The following is a 20,015-nucleotide window of genomic DNA, read 5'->3' on the forward strand; positions in this document are numbered from 1 at the left end:
TGGCAGATTAGGGGCCTGGCCGCAGCAATGGGAGGCCCGAAATCTGCCAGCACCCTATGACAAAATGGAACCCACCAGCAGTGTGAGGAGACCTGAAAGTGGCACATGGCAGAGTACAGGGGCCCATGGCAGATTAGGGGCCTGGCCGCAGCAATGGGAGGCCCGTAATCTGCCAGCACCCTATGACAAAATGGAACCCACCAGCAGTGTGAGGAGACCTGAAAGTGGCACATGGCAGAGTGTGGCGATGGAGACAGCAGCAATGGGAGGCCGTACAGGGACCCATGACACACTGTGGACCTGGCAGCAGCATGAGGAGGCGGTACAGGGGCCCATGGCAGATTAGGGGCCTGGCCGCAGCAATGGGAGGCCCGTAATCTGCCAGCACCCAATGACAAAATGGAACCCAGCAGCAGTGTGAGGAGACCTGAAAGTGGCACATGGCAGAGTGTGGCGATGGAGACAGCAGCAATGGGAGGCGGTACAGGGACCCATGAGACACTGTGGACCTGGCAGCAGCATGAGGAGGTGGTACAGGGGCCCATGGCAGATTAGGGGCCTGGCCGCAGCAATGGGAGGCCCGTAATCTGCCAGCATTAGGGGCCTGCTATGACTAAATGGAACCCACCAGCAGTGTGAGGAGACCTGAAAGTGGCACATGGCAGAGTGTGGCGATGGAGACAGCAGCAATGGGAGGCCGTACAGGGACCCATGACACACTCTGGACCTGGCAGCAGCGTGAGGAGTCGGTACAGGGGCCCATGGCAGATTAGGGGCCTGGCCGCAGCAATGGGAGGCCCGTAATCTGCCAGCACCCTATGACAAAATGGAACCCAGCAGCAGTGTGAGGAGACCTGAAAGTGGCACATGGCAGAGTGTGGCGATGGAGACAGCAGCAATGGGAGGCCGTACAGGGACCCATGAGACACTGTGGACCTGGCAGCAGCATGAGGAGGCGGTACAGGGGCCCATGGCAGATTAGGGGCCTGGCCGCAGCAGTGGGAGGCCCGTAATCTGCCAGCACCCTATGACAAAATGGAACCCAGCAGCAGTGTGAGGAGACCTGAAAGTGGCACATGGAAGAGTGTGGCGATGGAGACAGCAGCAATGGGAGGCCGTACAGGGACCCATGACACACTGTGGACCTGGCAGCAGCATGAGGAGGCGGTACAGGGGCCCATGGCAGAGTAGGGGCCTGGCCGCAGCAATGGGAGGCCTGTAATCTGCCAGCACCCTATCACAAAATGGAACCCAGCAGCAGTGTGAGGAGACCTGAAAGTGGCACATGGCAGAGTGTGGCGATGGAGACAGCAGCAATGGGAGGCGGTACAGGGACCCATGACACACTGTGGACCTGGCATCAGCGTGAGGAGGCGGTACAGGGGCCCATGGCAGATTAGGGGCCTGGCAGCAGCAATGGGAGGCCCGTAATCTGCCAGCACCCTATGACAAAATGGAACCCAGCAGCAGTGTGAGGAGACCTGAAAGTGGCACATGGCAGAGTGTGGCGATGGAGACAGCAGCAATGGGAGGCCGTACAGGGACCCATGACACACTCTGGACCTGGCAGCAGCATGAGGAGGCGGTACAGGGGCCCATGGCAGATTAGGGGCCTGGCCGCAGGAATGGGAGGCCCGTAATCTGCCAGCACCCTTTCACAAAATGGAACCCAGCAGCAGTGTGAGGAGACCTAAAAGTGGCACATGGCAGAGTGTGGCGATGGAGACAGCAGCAATGGGAGGCCGTACAGGGACCCATGAGACACTGTGGACCTGGCAGCAGCATGAGGAGGCGGTACAGGGGCCCATGGCAGATTACGGGCCTGGCAGCAGCAATGGGAGGCACGTAATCTGCCAGCACCCTATGACAAAATGGAACCCAGCAGCAGTGTGAGGAGACCTGAAAGTGGCACATGGCAGAGTGTGGCGATGGAGACAGCAGCAATGGGAGGCGGTACAGGGACAAATGAGACACTGTGGACCTGGCAGCAGCATGAGGAGGCGGTACAGGGGCCCATGGCAGATTAGGGGCCTGGCAGCAGCAATGGGAGGCCCGTAATCTGCCAGCATCCTATGACAAAATGGAACCCAGCAGCAGTGTGAGGAGACCTGAAAGTGGCACATGGCAGAGTGTGGCGATGGAGACAGCAGCAATGGGAGGCCGTACAGGGACCCATGAGACACTGTGGACCTGGCAGCAGCATGAGGAGGCGGTACAGGGGCCCATGGCAGATTACGGGCCTGGCAGCAGCAATGGGAGGCCCGTAATCTGCCAGCACCCTATGACAAAATGGAACCCAGCAGCAGTGTGAGGAGACCTGAAAGTGGCACATGGCAGAGTGTGGCGATGGAGACAGCAGCAATGGGAGGCCGTACAGGGACCCATGACACACTGTGGACCTGGCAGCAGCATGAGGAGGCGGTACAGGGGCCCATGGCAGATTAGGGGCCTGGCAGCAGCAATGGGAGGCCCGTAATCTGCCAGCACCCTATGACAAAATGGAACCCAGCAGCAGTGTGAGGAGACCTGAAAGTGGCACATGGCAGAGTGTGGCCATGGAGACAGCAGCAATAGGAGGCGGTACAGGGACCCATGACACACTGTGGACCTGGCAGCAGCGTGAGGAGGCGGTACAGTGGCCCATGGCAGATTAGGGGCATGGCAGCAGCAATGGGAGGCCCGTAATCTGCCAGCACCCTATGACAAAATGGAACCCAGCAGCAGTGTGAGGAGACCTGAAAGTGACACATGGCAGAGTGTGGCGATGGAGACAGCAGCAATGGGAGGCCGTACAGGGACCCATGAGACACTGTGGACCTGGCAGCAGCATGAGGAGGCGGTACAGGGGCCCATGGCAGATTAGGGGCCTGGCAGCAGCAATGGGAGGCCCGTAATCTGCCAGCACCCTATCACAAAATGGAACCCAGCAGCAGTGTGAGGAGACCTGAAAGTGGCACATGGCAGAGTGTGGCGATGGAGACAGCAGCAATGGGAGGCCGTACAGGGTCCCATGACACACTGTGGACCTGGCAGCAGCGTGAGGAGGCGGTACAGGGGCCCATGGCAGATTAGGGGCCTGGCAGCAGCAATGGGAGGCCCGTAATCTGCCAGCACCCTATGACAAAATGGAACCCAGCAGCAGTGTGAGGAGACCTGAAAGTGGCACATGGCAGAGTGTGGCGATGGAGACAGCAGCAATGGGAGGCGGTACAGGGACCCATGAGACACTGTGGACCTGGCAGCAGCGTGAGGAGGCGGTACAGGGGCCCATGGCAGATTAGGGGCCTGGCCGCAGCAATGGGAGGCCCGTAATCTGCCAGCATCCTATGACAAAATGGAACCCAGCAGCAGTGTGAGGAGACCTGAAAATGACACATGGCAGAGTGTGGCGATGGAGACAGCAGCAATGGGAGGCCGTACAGGGACCCATGAGACACTGTGGACCTGGCAGCAGCATGAGGAGGCGGTACAGGGGCCCATGGCAGATTAGGGGCCTGGCCGCAGCAATGGGAGGCCCGTAATCTGCCAGCACCCTATCACAAAATGGAACCCAGCAGCAGTGTGAGGAGACCTGAAAGTGGCACATGGCAGAGTGTGGCGATGGAGACAGCAGCAATGGGAGGCCGTACAGGGACCCATGACACAATCTGGACCTGGCAGCAGCATGAGGAGGCGGTACAGGGGCCCATGGCAGATTAGGGGCCTGGCCGCAGCAATGGGAGGCCCGAAATCTGCCAGCACCCTATGACAAAATGGAACCCACCAGCAGTGTGAGGAGACCTGAAAGTGGCACATGGCAGAGTGTGGCGATGGAGACAGCAGCAATGGGAGGCCGTACAGGGACCCATGACACACTGTGGACCTGGCAGCAGCATGAGGAGGCGGTACAGGGGCCCATGGCAGATTAGGGGCCTGGCCGCAGCAATGGGAGGCCCGTAATCTGCCAGCACCCTATGACAAAATGGAACCCAGCAGCAGTGTGAGGAGACCTGAAAGTGGCACATGGCAGAGTGTGGCGATGGAGACAGCAGCAATGGGAGGCGGTACAGGGACCCATGAGACACTGTGGACCTGGCAGCAGCATGAGGAGGTGGTACAGGGGCCCATGGCAGATTAGGGGCCTGGCCGCAGCAATGGGAGGCCCGTAATCTGCCAGCACCCTATGACTAAATGGAACCCACCAGCAGTGTGAGGAGACCTGAAAGTGGCACATGGCAGAGTGTGGCGATGGAGACAGCAGCAATGGGAGGCCGTACAGGGACCCATGACACACTGTGGACCTGGCAGCAGCGTGAGGAGGCGGTACAGGGGCCCATGGCAGATTAGGGGCCTGGCCGCAGCAATGGGATGCCCGTAATCTGCCAGCACCCTATGACAAAATGGAACCCAGCAGCAGTGTGAGGAGACCTGAAAGTGGCACATGGCAGAGTGTGGTGATGGAGACAGCAGCAATGGGAGGCCGTACAGGGACCCATGACACACTCTGGACCTGGCAGCAGCATGAGGAGGCGGTACAGGGGCCCATGGCAGATTAGGGGCCTGGCCGCAGCAGTGGGAAGCCCGTAATCTGCCAGCACCCTATGACAAAATGGAACCCAGCAGCAGTGTGAGGAGACCTGAAAGTGGCACATGGAAGAGTGTGGCGATGGAGACAGCAGCAATGGGAGGCCGTACAGGGACCCATGACACACTGTGGACCTGGCAGCAGCATGAGGAGGCGGTACAGGGGCCCATGGCAGAGTAGGGGCCTGGCCGCAGCAATGGGAGGCCCGTAATCTGCCAGCACCCTATCACAAAATGGAACCCAGCAGCAGTGTGAGGAGACCTGAAAGTGGCACATGGCAGAGTGTGGCGATGGAGACAGCAGCAATGGGAGGCGGTACAGGGACCCATGACACACTGTGGACCTGGCATCAGCGTGAGGAGGCGGTACAGGGGCCCATGGCAGATTAGGGGCCTGGCAGCAGCAATGGGAGGCCCGTAATCTGCCAGCACCCTATGACAAAATGGAACCCAGCAGCAGTGTGAGGAGACCTGAAAGTGGCACATGGCAGAGTGTGGCGATGGAGACAGCAGCAATGGGAGGCCGTACAGGGACCCATGACACACTCTGGACCTGGCAGCAGCATGAGGAGGCGGTACAGGGGCCCATGGCAGATTAGGGGCCTGGCCGCAGGAATGGGAGGCCCGTAATCTGCCAGCACCCTTTCACAAAATGGAACCCAGCAGCAGTGTGAGGAGACCTGAAAGTGGCACATGGCAGAGTGTGGCGATGGAGACAGCAGCAATGGGACGCCGTACAGGGACCCATGAGACACTGTGGACCTGGCAGCAGCATGAGGAGGCGGTACAGGGGCCCATGGCAGATTACGGGCCTGGCAGCAGCAATGGGAGGCCCGTAATCTGCCAGCATCCTATGACAAAATGGAACCCAGCAGCAGTGTGAGGAGACCTGAAAGTGGCACATGGCAGAGTGTGGCGATGGAGACAGCAGCAATGGGAGGCCGTACAGGGACCCATGACACACTGTGGACCTGGCAGCAGCATGAGGAGGCGGTACAGGGGCCCATGGCAGATTACGGGCCTGGCAGCAGCAATGGGAGGCCCGTAATCTGCCAGCACCCTATGACAAAATGGAACCCACCAGCAGTGTGAGGAGACCTGAAAGTGGCACATGGCAGAGTGTGGCGATGGAGACAGCAGCAATGGGAGGCCGTACAGGGACCCATGACACACTCTGGACCTGGCAGCAGCATGAGAAGGCGGTACAGGGGCCCATGGCAGATTAGGGGCCTGGCAGCAGCAATGGGAGGCCCGTAATCTGCCAGCATCCTATGACAAAATGGAACCCAGCAGCAGTGTGAGGAGACCTGAAAGTGGCACATGGCAGAGTGTGGCGATGGAGACAGCAGCAATGGGAGGCCGTACAGGGACCCATGACACACTCTGGACCTGGCAGCAGCATGAGGAGGCGGCACAGGGGCCCATGGCAGATTACGGGCCTGGCAGCAGCAATGGGAGGCACGTAATCTGCCAGCACCCTATGACAAAATGGAACCCAGCAGCAGTGTGAGGAGACCTGAAAGTGGCACATGACAGAGTGTGGCGATGGAGACAGCAGCAATGGGAGGCCGTAAAGGGACCCATGACACACTCTGGACCTGGCAGCAGCATGAGGAGGCGGTACAGGGGCCCATGGCAGATTAGGGGCCTGGCCGCAGCAATGGGAGGCCCGTAATCTGCCAGCATCCTATGACAAAATGGAACCCAGCAGTAGTGTGAGGAGACCTGAAAGTGGCACATGGCAGAGTGTGGCGATGGAGACAGCAGCAATGGGAGGCGGTACAGGGACCCATGACACACTCTGGACCTGGCAGCAGCATGAGGAGGCGGTACGGGGGCCCATGGCAGATTACGGGCCTGGCAGCAGCAATGGGAGGCCCGTAATCTGCCAGCACCCTATGACAAAATGGAACACAGCAGCAGTGTGAGGAGACCTGAAAGTGGCACATGTTTGGGGCATGATTCATGGCGGATTTAGTTAGTTGTGTCAGGAACTGGTGGTTTGAAATCCAGACTAATCCACGCCTGATTCATTTTCACAAACGTGAGTCTCTCCACACTTTGGGTGGACAGTCGTGTCCTCCGCGGAGTTACAATACCTCCTGCCGCACTAAACACGCGCTCCGATGCCACGCTACTGGCCGGGCATGACAGCCTTTCAAGGGCAAATTCAGCTAGTTGGGGCCAAAGGTCAAGTTTCGTTGCCCAGTAGTCAAGGGGATTGTCTACCTCGGTTGGCAGGGTGCTGTCCAAGTAGGCCCAAGCCTGTTGTTTGAGTTCCTGCTCCAGGTCCACCTGATGCTGCTGCTGCTGCGGCTGGTTAGTAGTTTCCTCACTGCGCTGGTGAAGAAAGCTACTCATCATTGACTGCAGACTGAGGCAGCCGCTGCTGGTGGAGCTGCCACTGCTCCTACCACCCCACCCCTCCCCTGCTGCCATGGCAGCGGAACGCGAGCGCACAGGGCCCACAGTGTCTGAGGATGGACGTTGGCGCAGAAAGGCAGAGACCAACTGACTACATAGGTGGTTTTTATAGTACGTTATTTTGGCCTCCCTCTCAGCAGGTGTGAAAAAGGCCACCATTTTTGAACGGTAGCGAGGGTCCAACAAGGTGGACAGCCAAAAGTCATCCCTCTGTCTGATGGTTATTATTCGGCTGTCGCTACGCAAGCAACCGAGCATGCTATAGGCCATTTGTGCCAAGGAATGCTAGGGACTCCCTGCCTCCATCTCCACAGCATACTGCCATGGTGCGTCTGGGTCCTCTGTCTCCTCCTCCTCCTCCTCTACCAGATGCTCCTGCTCCTCCACTCCTGTCCGCTGAGTGGAAAAACCACCCATTTCACTCAATAATTCCTGAGCACCAATGTCCTCCTCTACCTCCTCCTCTTCTTCCTGTCCTGCCCCCACAGGGGTCATGTGGCGTTGAGATCTGTGCGCCACGTCTACCGCACCCTGACCAGCCATTGTTAACAGCATTTGTTCCAGGACGTGCAACAGAGGAATGACGTCGTTCATCCCATAGTCCTGCCGACTCACGAATAGCGTGGCCTCCTCAAAGGGCCTGAGCAAGCGGCAGGTGTCACGCATGAGCTGCCAATGGCTGACATCGAAGTTACACAGGGGAGTACCTTTATCCGCTTGTAACATCAGGAAATCGGTGATGGCCTTTCGCTGTTCGTAAAGGCGGTCTAACATGTGTAGGGTTGAATTCCACCTTGTTGCAACGTCGCAGATCAGGCGATGCTGTGGAATTCCGTTCTGCCGCTGCAGCTCAAGGAGGGTGTGCTTTGCGGTGTAGGAATGGCTGAAATGCATGCAAAGTTTACGTGACATTTTAAGGATGTCTTGCAGTGGGATGGTGGATTTTAGGAACAACCAGATTGAACACGTGAGCCATGCATGGCGCATGGCACAACCTTCCTTGACGCAGAGCAGACACCATGTTCTTTCCGTTGTCGGTCAACATGGTTCCGATTTTCAGTTTGCGCGGAGACAGCCATCTGTCGATTTCTCTGTTCATTACACTCAGAAGTTCCTCCCCTGTGTGACTACGTTCGCCAAGGCATACCAGGTGCAGCACAGCGTGACACCGTTGCGCCCTGCACATGTGATATGCCGGTCGGGTAATGGGACTTGGCACGGGGGTGGCGGCTGAGGACACGGCGGAAGAAGAGGTGGTAGAGGCGGACATCATTGCTGGACCAAGGACGTGCAAACGTGGAGGCAAAAGCGTCGTGACCTGTCCAAGTTGCTGGTGCGGCTGTGCCGGCACCACGTTCACCCAGTGGGCCGTAAATGACATGTACTGTCCCTGACCGTAGTTACAGCTCCACACGTCGGCGCTGCCGTGCACTTTGGCAGAGACCGACATGCTCAAAGACTGGCCCACCATCTCTTCTACATGTGAATGCAGGGCTGGCACTGCCTTTTTGGCGAAGAAATGCCGGCTTGGCACTCTCCACCGCGGCGCGGCACAAGCCATCATTTCTCGGAAAGGTGCTGAGTCCACCACTTGGAAAGGGAGGGACTGCAGCACCAGCAACTTGGACAGGAGGACGTTCAGCTTTTGCACCATCGGGTGCGTGCTCGCAAACTGTTGTCTCTTGGAAACGGATTCCAAGAAAGACTGCTGACGGAATCCGTGAAGAGGAGTAGCAGGAGAAGGAGCATCTGAACGAGCGGAAGATGCCAACGAGCGACAACTCCCCTCAGCAGAGGTGTTGGAGCCTTGACTGGCTGATAGAGGGCGATTGACGTCGGGTGACGGAGCAAGTAACGGAGCGGGTGATGGAGCGGGGGCTGGGGCAGGCAGAACCGCCGTATCTTTATCACGGTTTTCCCAGGCCACCAAATGGCGACGCTGCATATGCTGACGCAACGCTGTAGTCCCAACATGGGCCCCCTGGCCACGCTTGACTTTCTGGCCACATAGTCGACATACGGCTACGTTTACTTCCTCGGGCGGCTTGACGAAAAATTGCCACACCGCCGAGTAGGAAACTTTGCCCCCGCTACTCCTCACTGGCTGACTGCTACTTCCTCCGTGCACACCGGCACCACTACTGGCCGTGGTGGTAGGCTGCAGTGGAGCTGGTGCTCTACTCCGTGGCCGTTTGCCTCCACTGACACTGCTGCGACCCTGCTGCCTCCTGGGCAACCCACCGACTGTTTTGCTCGCTGCCAAGCTGGCACCCTCTTCTCCTGATGATGCGGAAGCAATAGCCTGATGACGACGAGGCTGCCAAGTGCGATCAGCCTCATCATCATCAATTAGGGTCTCCGCCTCACTACCTCCCCCTCGGCTGCGTGTGGGTCAGGAGACAGACCTGTCTCTAGACCGGCTACCGAGCCACTCTCCTCGCCAGTACTTCTTCGCCTGGCTGCTGAAGAGGCGGATGTCTCCCCCCGTTCCTGACCGCCCTCTGTTAGCTCTTCCTCACTGTACAGTGGGGCTGAGCCCACAGCATGCGATACTTCGCTTGGTGAGGGAACAGCAAAGGACAGGGGCAGGTAGAGGACACGTGATTTCAGTGGGCTTGCTCCCGGGCCATGCCAACTAACGGTTGTGTCTGACGTACACACCGACCGTTGGCTGTAGGTGTCAGAGGTGACCTGGGAAGAGGAAGACGACCGAGCCAACCAATCGATGACGGCAGGGTTGTCGGTGGAGACACGACCGCTGGATGACACCGGGAGCACTGGCCTCTGGCTGCGACTAGTGCTGCCTCGACCCCTTCCTCTGCTGCCACGTCTGCTCGGTCTTAAAACATTGCCTCCTCTGCCACTCCTCTGCGTGTTGTCTGACATACTCTTTAATTCAACGATTCTGTGTCCCTGAGTAACAATTCTGTGTCCCTCAGTAACAATTCTGTGTCTGTCCCTGAGTAACAATTCTGTGTCCCTCAGTAACAATTCTGTGTCTGTCCCTGAGTAACAATTCTGTGTCCCTCAGTAACAATTCTGTGTCCCTGAGTAACAATTCTGTGTCCCTCAGTAACAATTCTGTGTCCCCGAGTAACAATTCTGTGTCCCTGAGTAACAATTCTGTGTCCCTCAGTAACAATTCTGTGTCCCTGAGTAACAATTCTGTGTCCCTCAGTAACAATTCTGTGTCCCTCAGTAACAATTCTGTGTCTGTCCCTGAGTAACAATTCTGTGTCCCTGAGTAACAATTCTGTGTCCCTGAGTAACAATTCTGTGTCCCTGAGTAACAATTCTGTGTCCCTCAGTAACAATTCTGTGTCCCTCAGTAACAATTGTGTCCCTCAGTAACAATTCTGTGTCCCTCAGTAACAATTCTGTGTCTGTCCCTGAGTAACAATTCTGTATCTGTCCCTGAGTAACAATTCTGTGTCCCTCAGTAACAATTCTGTGTCCCTAAGTAACAATTCTGTGTCCCTCAGTAACAATTCTGTGTCTGTCCCTGAGTAACAATTCTGTGTCCCTCAGTAACAATTCTGTGTCCCTCAGTAACAATTCTGTGACTGTCCCTGAGTAACAATTCTGTGTCCCTGAGTAACAATTCTGTGTCCCTCAGTAACAATTCTGTGTCCCTCAGTAACAATTCTGTGTCTGTCCCTGAGTAACAATTCTGTGTCTGTCCCTGAGTAACAATTCTGTGTCTGTCCCTGAGTATCAATTCTGTGTCTGTCCCAGAGTAACAATTCTGTGTCCCTCAGTAACAATTCTGTGTCCCTCAGTAACAATTCTGTGTCCCTCAGTAACAATTCTGTGTCCCTCAGTAACAATTCTGTGTCTGTCCCTGAGTAACAATTCTGTGTCTGTCCCTGAGTAACAATTCTGTGTCTGTCCCTGAGTAAAAATTCTGTGTCTGTCCCTGAGTAACAATTCTGTGTCTGTCCCTGAGTAACAATTCTGTGTCCCTGAGTAACAATTCTGTGTCCCTGTCAAGGTCCTACCTTTTCCCAGAGGTTATGTTACTCCATGTGCTAGCATCCATCTTGGATTTCTGCTGAGCATGATGGGAATCTTTTATGCCTTCAGGTCTCTGAGGTCCATCCCCCAGAGGGGTGTGGCTGAGTACATATAAGCCTGGGATCTGCACATGCTCTTTGCACTTGTGGCTTGTGTCTTTGTCTTGCTACAGCTCTGTGTATACGCTCGTGACTCTTCTGGTATTCTGACTCGGCTTGTGACTAAGACCATTCTCTGCGTTTCCCTTTGATCTGACCTTCCGTTGCTGAACCCGGCCCGTGACCTGTGATTCTCTGTCTACTGTTCTGTACTGTTTTGTCCCGTTGTTATTGACCCGGCTTGTCTGACTACGCTATTGTCATTCTCACCAACTACACGCCATTGGCGGCGGCCATTACCGCAGCTGGGGTGTCTCGGGGGCCGCGACCTGGTCCCTGGTTGCGTCAAGTCCATCCCCACCATCAGGGGCCCTGGTGAAGGGCAGCCTGGGACTTAGACTCCGCGCCCTGAGGGACTTCAGTCTGTTGGTGGTGGTTGTCGTCAGCCAGTGCGTTACCCTGCCACTAGGCCTACCTGTCCGTTCCACAGCCCTGCCCTGACAGTCCCTCAGTAACAATTCTGTGTCCCTCAGTAACAATTCTGTGTCTGTCCCTGAGTAACAATTCTGTGTCTGTCCCTGAGTAACAATTCTGTGTCTGTCCCTGAGTAACAATTCTGTGTCTGTCCCTGAGTAACAATTCTGTGTCCCTCAGTAACAATTCTGTGTCTGTCCCTCAGTAACAATTCTGTGTCTGTCCCTGAGTAACAATTCTGTGTCTGTCCCTGAGTAACAATTCTGTGTCTGTCCCTGAGTAACAATTCTGTGTCCCTAAGTAACGGTTCTGTGTCCCTAAGTAACGGTTCTGTGTCCCTAAGTAACGATTGTGTGTCCCTAAGTAACGGTTCTGTGTCCCTATGTAACGGTTCTATGGCCCTAAGTAACGGTTCTGTGTCCCTAAGTAACGGTTCTGTGTCCCTAAGTAACGGTTCTGTGTCCCTAAGTAACGATTCTGTGGCCCTAAATGACGGTTCTGTGTCCCTAAGTAACGGTTCTGTGTCCCTAAGTAACGGTTCTGTGTCCCTAAGTAACGATTTTGTTACACAGACAGGTCTGCCTCTCTTGAATGACTGGAGGCTAATGGAGAATTCTAAAATGGCCGCAATTTATAGCTCGACCATTACACAGTGCTGGCTGGCTGGCTGCTGATTGGCTAATGCGATCACATGTCATGAATGAATGCATTATGGGTCAGCGCGCCTTGTCTGCGCGCCTTCCCAGAGATCCCCGCTCCGTCGCCACACATGTCGCCGCCATTTTAGGAAAAATTTTGATTCGCGCATCCGAAGTCTGCTAATTTTCGGATTCGGCGCAAATCAAAATTTTCCTAATATTCTAAACGAATTCCACTTCGCCAAGTTCGATTCGCTCATCTCTACTCAGCACTATTGGTTACTGTCACGGATTCACCCGCATGCCACGCCCACAGTGACTAGCTAACCGAGGTGTGCATGTGCGGCCCTGACTTGGGTTGAGGGAATAAACGGGACTTAACTTTGAATATATAAAACCATATATAAGACCAGCCGTGATGTACTTTCACAGCCCGCACTACCTCTTGGCCACCACCGGGTGGAGACTCCACTCCAATCCAGATGGCTGACCACACACTGGCAGATACAAATCTGATATACAATCTGGTGCACTGATTGGAGTTGATGAGCAGCTTAGCAATCACACACCCTTCTAGGATTCCTCCAGCTATCCTACAGCTAGAACCCCGGTGTTAATAACTCTTCCACTGTCCCCACACCCCCACACAAGACACACCACAAAAGGTAGCCTGCCACCACCCAACAGTTTATCTGCAGAACGGTCTGTTGGGACACCCCACACACACAGATCTCCGTCTGGCAGATCTGCTACCTTTACAATCTGCACGCAATCTGCCCATACGCAGTGCAATTGCATACAGATTGGCAATGAGCTTGACCGAGCGTTTAAAGGCACTAAAATACAATACAATCTAATCTCTCCGGAGATATGAGCCCGTGCTTAAGTACACTGAAGTCACTTATTAATTTTAAGATTTAATATCCCGAAAGTGGGCAGTGCATAAAATATGTATAAAGTATAAAAAGTTACAGAAATATAAAAAATACAAAAAGACACACAAATGACTATTCACTATAAAATAAAAGGGGATAAAAGACAGAAATAAAACTTTTACCAAGATCTATCCTGCGACTGGAGTCAGAGAGTCAGCAATCCGTCAGTCAGATAGAACCGGCTCCATACGAATTACACTGTCCATATCTCCAGTCCTCAATTTATGGGAAAATGGATGTGGGCTGGACATGAGTCCTGGGCCAATTGCCTCTGGGATTTGTTCTTGTACCCGCCCACAGGATGTTCTGGGTGCTGACCTGCCCAAAGTCAATCGGACCAATACCGGCTTAAATCAACAAGTCGGGAAATTAATTTCCGACACTAGCGCATCAATTCCGATCGCGACAGTACCAATCACTGTACAGCTGTCGCACTCCAGAGCCACATAACCATTTCTTGCATTTTCCTGGCATTCTACCTAATCCACAAATATAGTTTTTATATGCCGATGCAGCCCACAGAGTGCCACATCAGAAGGAAGTATTTTCATCTCTCTGCAACTAATATTTTAGCTTGTATGAGGGATTAAACATACTTCTTTGATGTATGTATATACTTTAAAGCTCTGGTCTCCTGCTGTCATGAAGCCAACCTGTCTCCAACCATTTCTTCTTTTACTTCAGGAAGGTGGCAAAGTCTGATTATAGACAAATCTTATTGGCACTTAGGTGTCACATTCAGAGGAAGCTAGATCACTTCAGATGCTAATTAGTGACCATCTGTCTCTGAATACCTCTGACTGAATATTTCTTTAATGACAAGGCATGCAACTACATTTATGTTTACATATTGCTACAGGTCACATCTTATCTACTCAAATCTGTACATTTAATGTCACAGTTACGGCAGATAAAACTAGTTTTTCTATGTCGTTTAGTACTTCAACTTTTGTCAACCATTGGGTGACAGAAGGAGGTTGTGGGTCTCTCCAGCGTACCGAGATACAGGATTTGGTGGCATTAAGGAGGTGTCGTAGAATGGATTTCTTATAGGTTTTGATAGGTACAGTCGTAACGTGTAGAAAATAGAAAGCTGGATCCTCTGGGAGGGTATATTCAACAAACTTCAGTGAGATCCTGCGGACGTCCAACCAAAAAGATTTAAGTTTAGAGCAGGACCTAAATATATGGAGCATGGTCCCCCGATCCTCCTGACATCTCCAGCAACAATGCATGATGGTTGGGAAATATTTACAAAGCACCACAGGCATGTGGTACCACCTGGTCAAAATTTTGAAGTTGTTTTCCTGAACTTGTGTTCATATAGAAGACTTCAAAGTGAAGCGGATAATACGTTGCAGTTGGTTTGGGGAGAAAGTTTTATTCAACTCTCTCCCCCATTTCTGTAAATGTACAGGTTTGAAACCCGGAGGAGACGAGAGGAGAAGGGCATATATCTGAGAAAGGGTGTGAGGAAGAGGGTCTTCATCATTACAGAACTTTTCAAAAGGAGTCAGTTGCCGACAAAAACAGGTGGATGGAGGGAGAGATTCCAGAAAGTGTTTAAGCTGTAGTGTTCTCCAGAGGTCCAAGCCGAATCGCTCCGTTGGCAACATCAAGTTTTCCAGAGAGGGCCATGTGGCAGATTGTAGAAAGTGAGGAGCTTGGAAGACTTTAGTCTTCAACAGAGTGTGGAAAGGACTTTCCTGGAGACCTGGAGGGAATGTTGGGCGTCCCAAAATTGGAAAAAGAGGAGAGTAGGTGGATGATAGTTGAGTGTTGCTGCAAATTCGGGCACAGACCCTCAACATTATTATCTTTTTATCCCCCTGCCCCTCCTCCTCCCCCATATATATATATATATATATATATATATATATATATACACAGATGTGTTCAAAATAATAGCAGTGTGTTGAAAAAAGTGAATAAAGCTGAAAATCCTTCTAATAGCTTTTATTTCCATCCACACAAATGCATTGGGAACACAACACATTCTATTCCAAATCACACCATGAAGAAAAATACATCAAATTTGTGTTGTTCCTCTAAAAAAACTGAAGAAAAGTGAATATTAGACGGTTCAGAAAAATAGCAAACTCAAACATTCACTATATAAACTGAAAAATGTTTGAAGATTTTGCTTTCCTTTGAATGACTTGATGAATATTTGGTTGTAGTCGCACTGTTTCTGAGAACTGCTGTACATCTGTGTCGCATGGAGTCACCCAACTTCTGGCCCCTGTGATCAGGTATTCCAGCCCAGGATGATTGGACCACATTCCACAGTTCTTCTCTATTTCTTGGTTTTGCCTCAGAAATTGCATTTTTGATGTCACCCCACAAGTTTTCTATTGGATGAAGATCCGGGGATTGGGCTGGCCACTCCATAACGTCCATCTTGTTGGTCTGGAACCAAGATGTTGCACGTTTACTGGTGTGTTTGGGGTCGTTGTCTTGTTGGAACACCCATTTCAAGGGCATTTCCTCTTCAGCATAAGGCAGCATGACCTCTTCAAGTATTCTGATGTCTTCAAACTGATCCATGATCCCTGGTATGCGATAAATAGGCCCAACACCGTAGTATGAGAAACATCCCCATATCATGATGCTTGCACCACCATGCTTCACTGTCTTCGCAGTGTACTGTGGCTTGAATTCAGTGTTTGGGGGTCGTCTGACAAACTGTCTCCGCCCACTAGACCCAAAAAGAACAATCTTAATTTCATCAGTCCACAAAATGTTGGCCATTTCTCTTTAGGCCAGTCAATGTGCTCTTTGGCAGATTGTAACCTCTTCAGCACATGTCTTTTTCCCAACAGTGGGACTTTGCGTGGACTTCTTGCAGATAGCTTGGCTTCACATAGGCGTCTTCTAATTGTAACAGTCCTCACAGGGAACGTCACACCTTCTTTCATCTTCCTGGAGCTGATTGTTGGCTGAGTCCGCCCCATTTTGGCTATTCTTCTATCCATACGAATAGTAGTTTTTCGCTTTCTCCCACGTCTTTCAGGTTTTGGTTGCCATTTTAAAGCATTTGCGATCATTTTAGCTGAGCAGCCGATCATTTTCTGCACTTCTTTATATGTTTTTCCCTCTCCAATCAACTTTTTAATCAAGGTACGCTGTTCTTCTGAACAATGTCTGGAACGACCCATTTTCCTCAGAATTTCAGAGAGAAATGCACTGTAACCAGCATGTACAACATTTGCTGCCTTCCTTCCTTAAATAAGGGCAATAATTGCAACATATTGGTTCCAGACCAACAAGATGGATGGTATGAAGTGGCCAGCCCAATCCCCGGATCTTAATTCAATAGAAAACTTGTGGGGTGACATCAAAAATGCAGTTTCTGGGGCAAAACCAAGAAATAGAGAAGAACTGTGGAATGTGGTCCAATCATCCTGGGCTGGAATACCTGATCACAGGGGCCAGAACTTGGGTGACTCCATGCAACACAGATGTACAGCAGTTCTCAGAAACAGTGCGACTACAACCAAATATTCATGAAGTCATTCAAAGGAAAGCAAAATCTTCAAACATTTCTCAGTTTATATAGTGAATGTTTGAGTTTGTAAAGAAGAATACAAACACTGCGATTTTTTTGAACCGTCTAATATTCACTTTTCTTAAATTTTTTAGAGGAAGAACACAAATTTGATCTATTTTTCTTCATGTTTTCATTTGGAATAGAATGTGTCGTGTTCTCAATGCATTTGTGTGTATGGAAATAAAAGCTATTAGAAGGATTTTGAGCTTTATTCACTTTTTTCAACACACTGCTATTATTTTGAACACAACTGTATACACAGGGTGGGGAAATACAACCAGTGACAGGAAACACATCAGCAGGCCGTCCCATCAGGGGAAAGGGCTGCTGGAAACACTCCCCACCAAACCAAGACACACAATAGAACAATGGGATACACCACCTGGCAGTAGACAATACAGGAACACATACATCCCATAATAGTTTGCTGGCCAGCAAGACACACAATAGAACAATGGAACAACCACATGACAGTAAACAATGAACAACCCCCACACCCCACCCATACATGTCTACACAATATCAGGACAGATCACCCTGTACCCCTAACAGGCACAGGGTGCCTTACACATAAGAGAGATTTGGGAAGCTGAGACAGGTATCTACCCACCTCTCCAAAGGGGGCTGTGTTCCATCGGCCCCCCACCCAAAGTCACTCCCGTCACATATCTCCCCTTTCGGCAGGAGACTAACGCAGGAGTAAATCCCAGACGGATGTACTCCGAAGTTACTCTGTACTTTTAGTCCCCCAATGCCAGCATCCACACAGTAACCGAAACAAATTGTCCCACACCAAGCATTACTCACCCAGCCAATCTCTGCCTCTCTCGTGGAACATACCCACCGCTGGGGAGAAGTACGGACTGGTTCCTCTCCCTGAAGTCCTCTCAGCCGCTGGAGAGATGACAGGGTGGCTGGGCCGGCTCCATCAGGCGGTGGGGGATCTGGGGAGCTGAGACGGGGTCTCCCCACCTCTCCAAAGGAGGCTGTGTTCCATCGGCCCCCCACCCAAAGTCACTCCCGTCACAACATCATTTTTCCAGTAATATAAAACCTAACTATTTTGATCTTTTAGGGTTAATTTTACTGCATTGTTTATTGATACATTTCTTAAATTATAGGGTAATGAACCGAATTTGCTTTCAGGATGACTCTAGGGATGCAACCTACAGCTGAGATCTGACAGTTGCTGTTCTGTCAGCTGGCTAATTCTCAGGATTCTGCCTCCCAGCTCTGGAGTGCACATAACATGTCTGATACTCATATGCTCCTTCAAACTAATCAGTAATTGTTCCTTTAGGGAGTTCGTAGCGCCCAAAGCACTGTGTTCTCCAATATGGCCCGATCCCTCTGTTCCAGACTCAGATATCAAGTGGAAGTAAACCCTCCTATCCTTTACATCGAGGATCTCAAGAAATTCCCGGGGGGGCAGATGCGGCCCTTTACTCACCTTTATCCGGCCCTTGAGCCAATATTTCTCCCACTGACACCAATGATGGAGCACCATTCCTCCCATTGACACTAATGATGGAGCACCATTCCTCCCATTGACACCAATGATAGGGCACCATTTCTCCCACTGACACCAATGATGGAGCACCATTCCTCCCACTGACACCAATGATGGAGCACTATTCCTCCCCCTAACATCAATGATGCAGCACTGTTCCTCACCCTGACACTAATGATAGGGCACCATTTCTCCCATTGATACCAGCAATGGGGCACTATTCCTCCCACTGACACCAATGATAGGGCACCATTCCTCCCACTGACACCACTGATAGGGCACCATTTCTCCCACTGACACCAATGATGGAGCACCATTTTTTCCACTGACACCAATGATGGAGCACCATTCCTCTCACTGGCAGCAATGATAAAGCTCCATTCCTCCTACTGACACCAATGATGGGGCATTATTCCTCCTACTGACACCACTGATAGGGAACTATTTCTCCCACTGACACCAATGATGGAGCACCATTACTCTCCCTGACACCAATGTTGGAGCGCCATTTCTCCCACTGATACCAGAAATGGGGCACTATTCTTCCCGCTGACACAACTGTCTGGCTAACCCCTAAAGACATAAAACTGGCCCTTGAAAAGGTCAGGAGACCCGTTGCTTTAAAGCCAAGGAAGCTGTCATCTTAGCCTCTGTTTGACCTGTAGTTGCCATGGTGTTGCCCATGTGATCAGTTATGACACCAGGCATGTGATGACTTGACTCGAGTTCTGTTCCAACTGGTATTATGTATGGCAAGCCTTGAATGTAACTTTTTTGGGAAAAAATTATGTCAGTGGGTTAGGTTCCACGTTCAGGAGGCCATATCTGTAGTGAGGAGAGATATCTTTACTACAACCAAGACTACAGAAGTCATACAAGGGCCTAAAGGCTAAGGAGTGACCAACAACCTGTTACCAAGCTAAGGGACACCATCTGGATTTATTTTCGGCCACAAGTAATTAGACATGTTATACATTTTAGCTAGCCTGCCAGTCCCATAGCCTTTTGGGCTCCCCGAATGTTACTCACCAAGCTGGGCATACACTTCAGCTCTTTCAAAATCGTTCATTTTGTTGCAGCCTCTGTTGTCTACGATGGTGACCACGTTGGTAAGCTCATATTCATTTCTTACCATGGTCAGTCCCTGGTCGGTTTCTCGGGTCTCGGCGTATTCCTTGAAGATCTCACCGTTTTCTAGGACATACTTACAAGAGTTAATGAAGGCAGATTTTCCATGTCCTAAGTAGCCAAACAGCTGTAGGAGGACTCGAGTGTAACCCTGACTGCCCAGATCTCCGTCATCCAGGCTGAAGTTCATGATGTTGGCCATTAGCTCTTTAATGTCCATTTCTGAAGATTCTGCTTAGTATTTTTGTATTTGTTTTTGCTTTTTTCCTCCTATCTCTCTCAGTTTTTTGCTATTGTCTGTGTTAGCTGTTCGCCGTAGCAGAAACTTTCACTTTCATTTGTGAAAAAGAGGGAGTTGCCGTAAAGATGATATCTTTACTTTACAGCAAACAACTTTAATAACTAAAAATTGAATTAAATACTCAAAGTATTTCAAACATTTTTTCCTTACAGTTAGTTTACATTGCCTCCATTTGTAACATATTTTAATTTGTCTACATTTCACTTACATGTTTTGTAAGACATTTCCTCTGTAGCTGAGCCCTGCCCCCAACCAGTGAACATTGCAACCTTTGAGTCACCAGAATGTTCCATGAAGGGGAGACTAAACGTTCATTACTTCTGTACTGCCAACATACACAAAACATAATGATTAGAGATAAAGGGATTTCTACAATAAAT

The 20,015-nt window shown here is 51.4% G+C and overlaps 1 protein-coding gene across 1 annotated transcript in view; it reads right to left on the bottom strand.

Moving 5' to 3' along the window:
- Nucleotides 1–19,659, bottom strand: part of LOC149451967 (uncharacterized) — a 45,417-nt gene extending 25,758 nt beyond the window's left edge. The window contains exon 1 of the mRNA XM_089689920.1: nucleotides 19,236–19,659. Coding sequence (XP_089546046.1) covers nucleotides 19,236–19,554 — 319 coding nt within the window. The 5' untranslated portion in view covers nucleotides 19,555–19,659. The remainder of the gene's footprint in view (nucleotides 1–19,235) is intronic.
- Nucleotides 19,660–20,015: the final 356 nt, after the last annotated feature.

The sequence above is a fragment of the Staurois parvus genome, unplaced genomic scaffold, assembly GCF_062004578.1.
Source record: "Staurois parvus isolate SC_StPar_1 unplaced genomic scaffold, SC_StPar_1.0 ptg000503l, whole genome shotgun sequence".
Lineage (NCBI taxonomy): Eukaryota > Metazoa > Chordata > Amphibia > Anura > Ranidae > Staurois > Staurois parvus.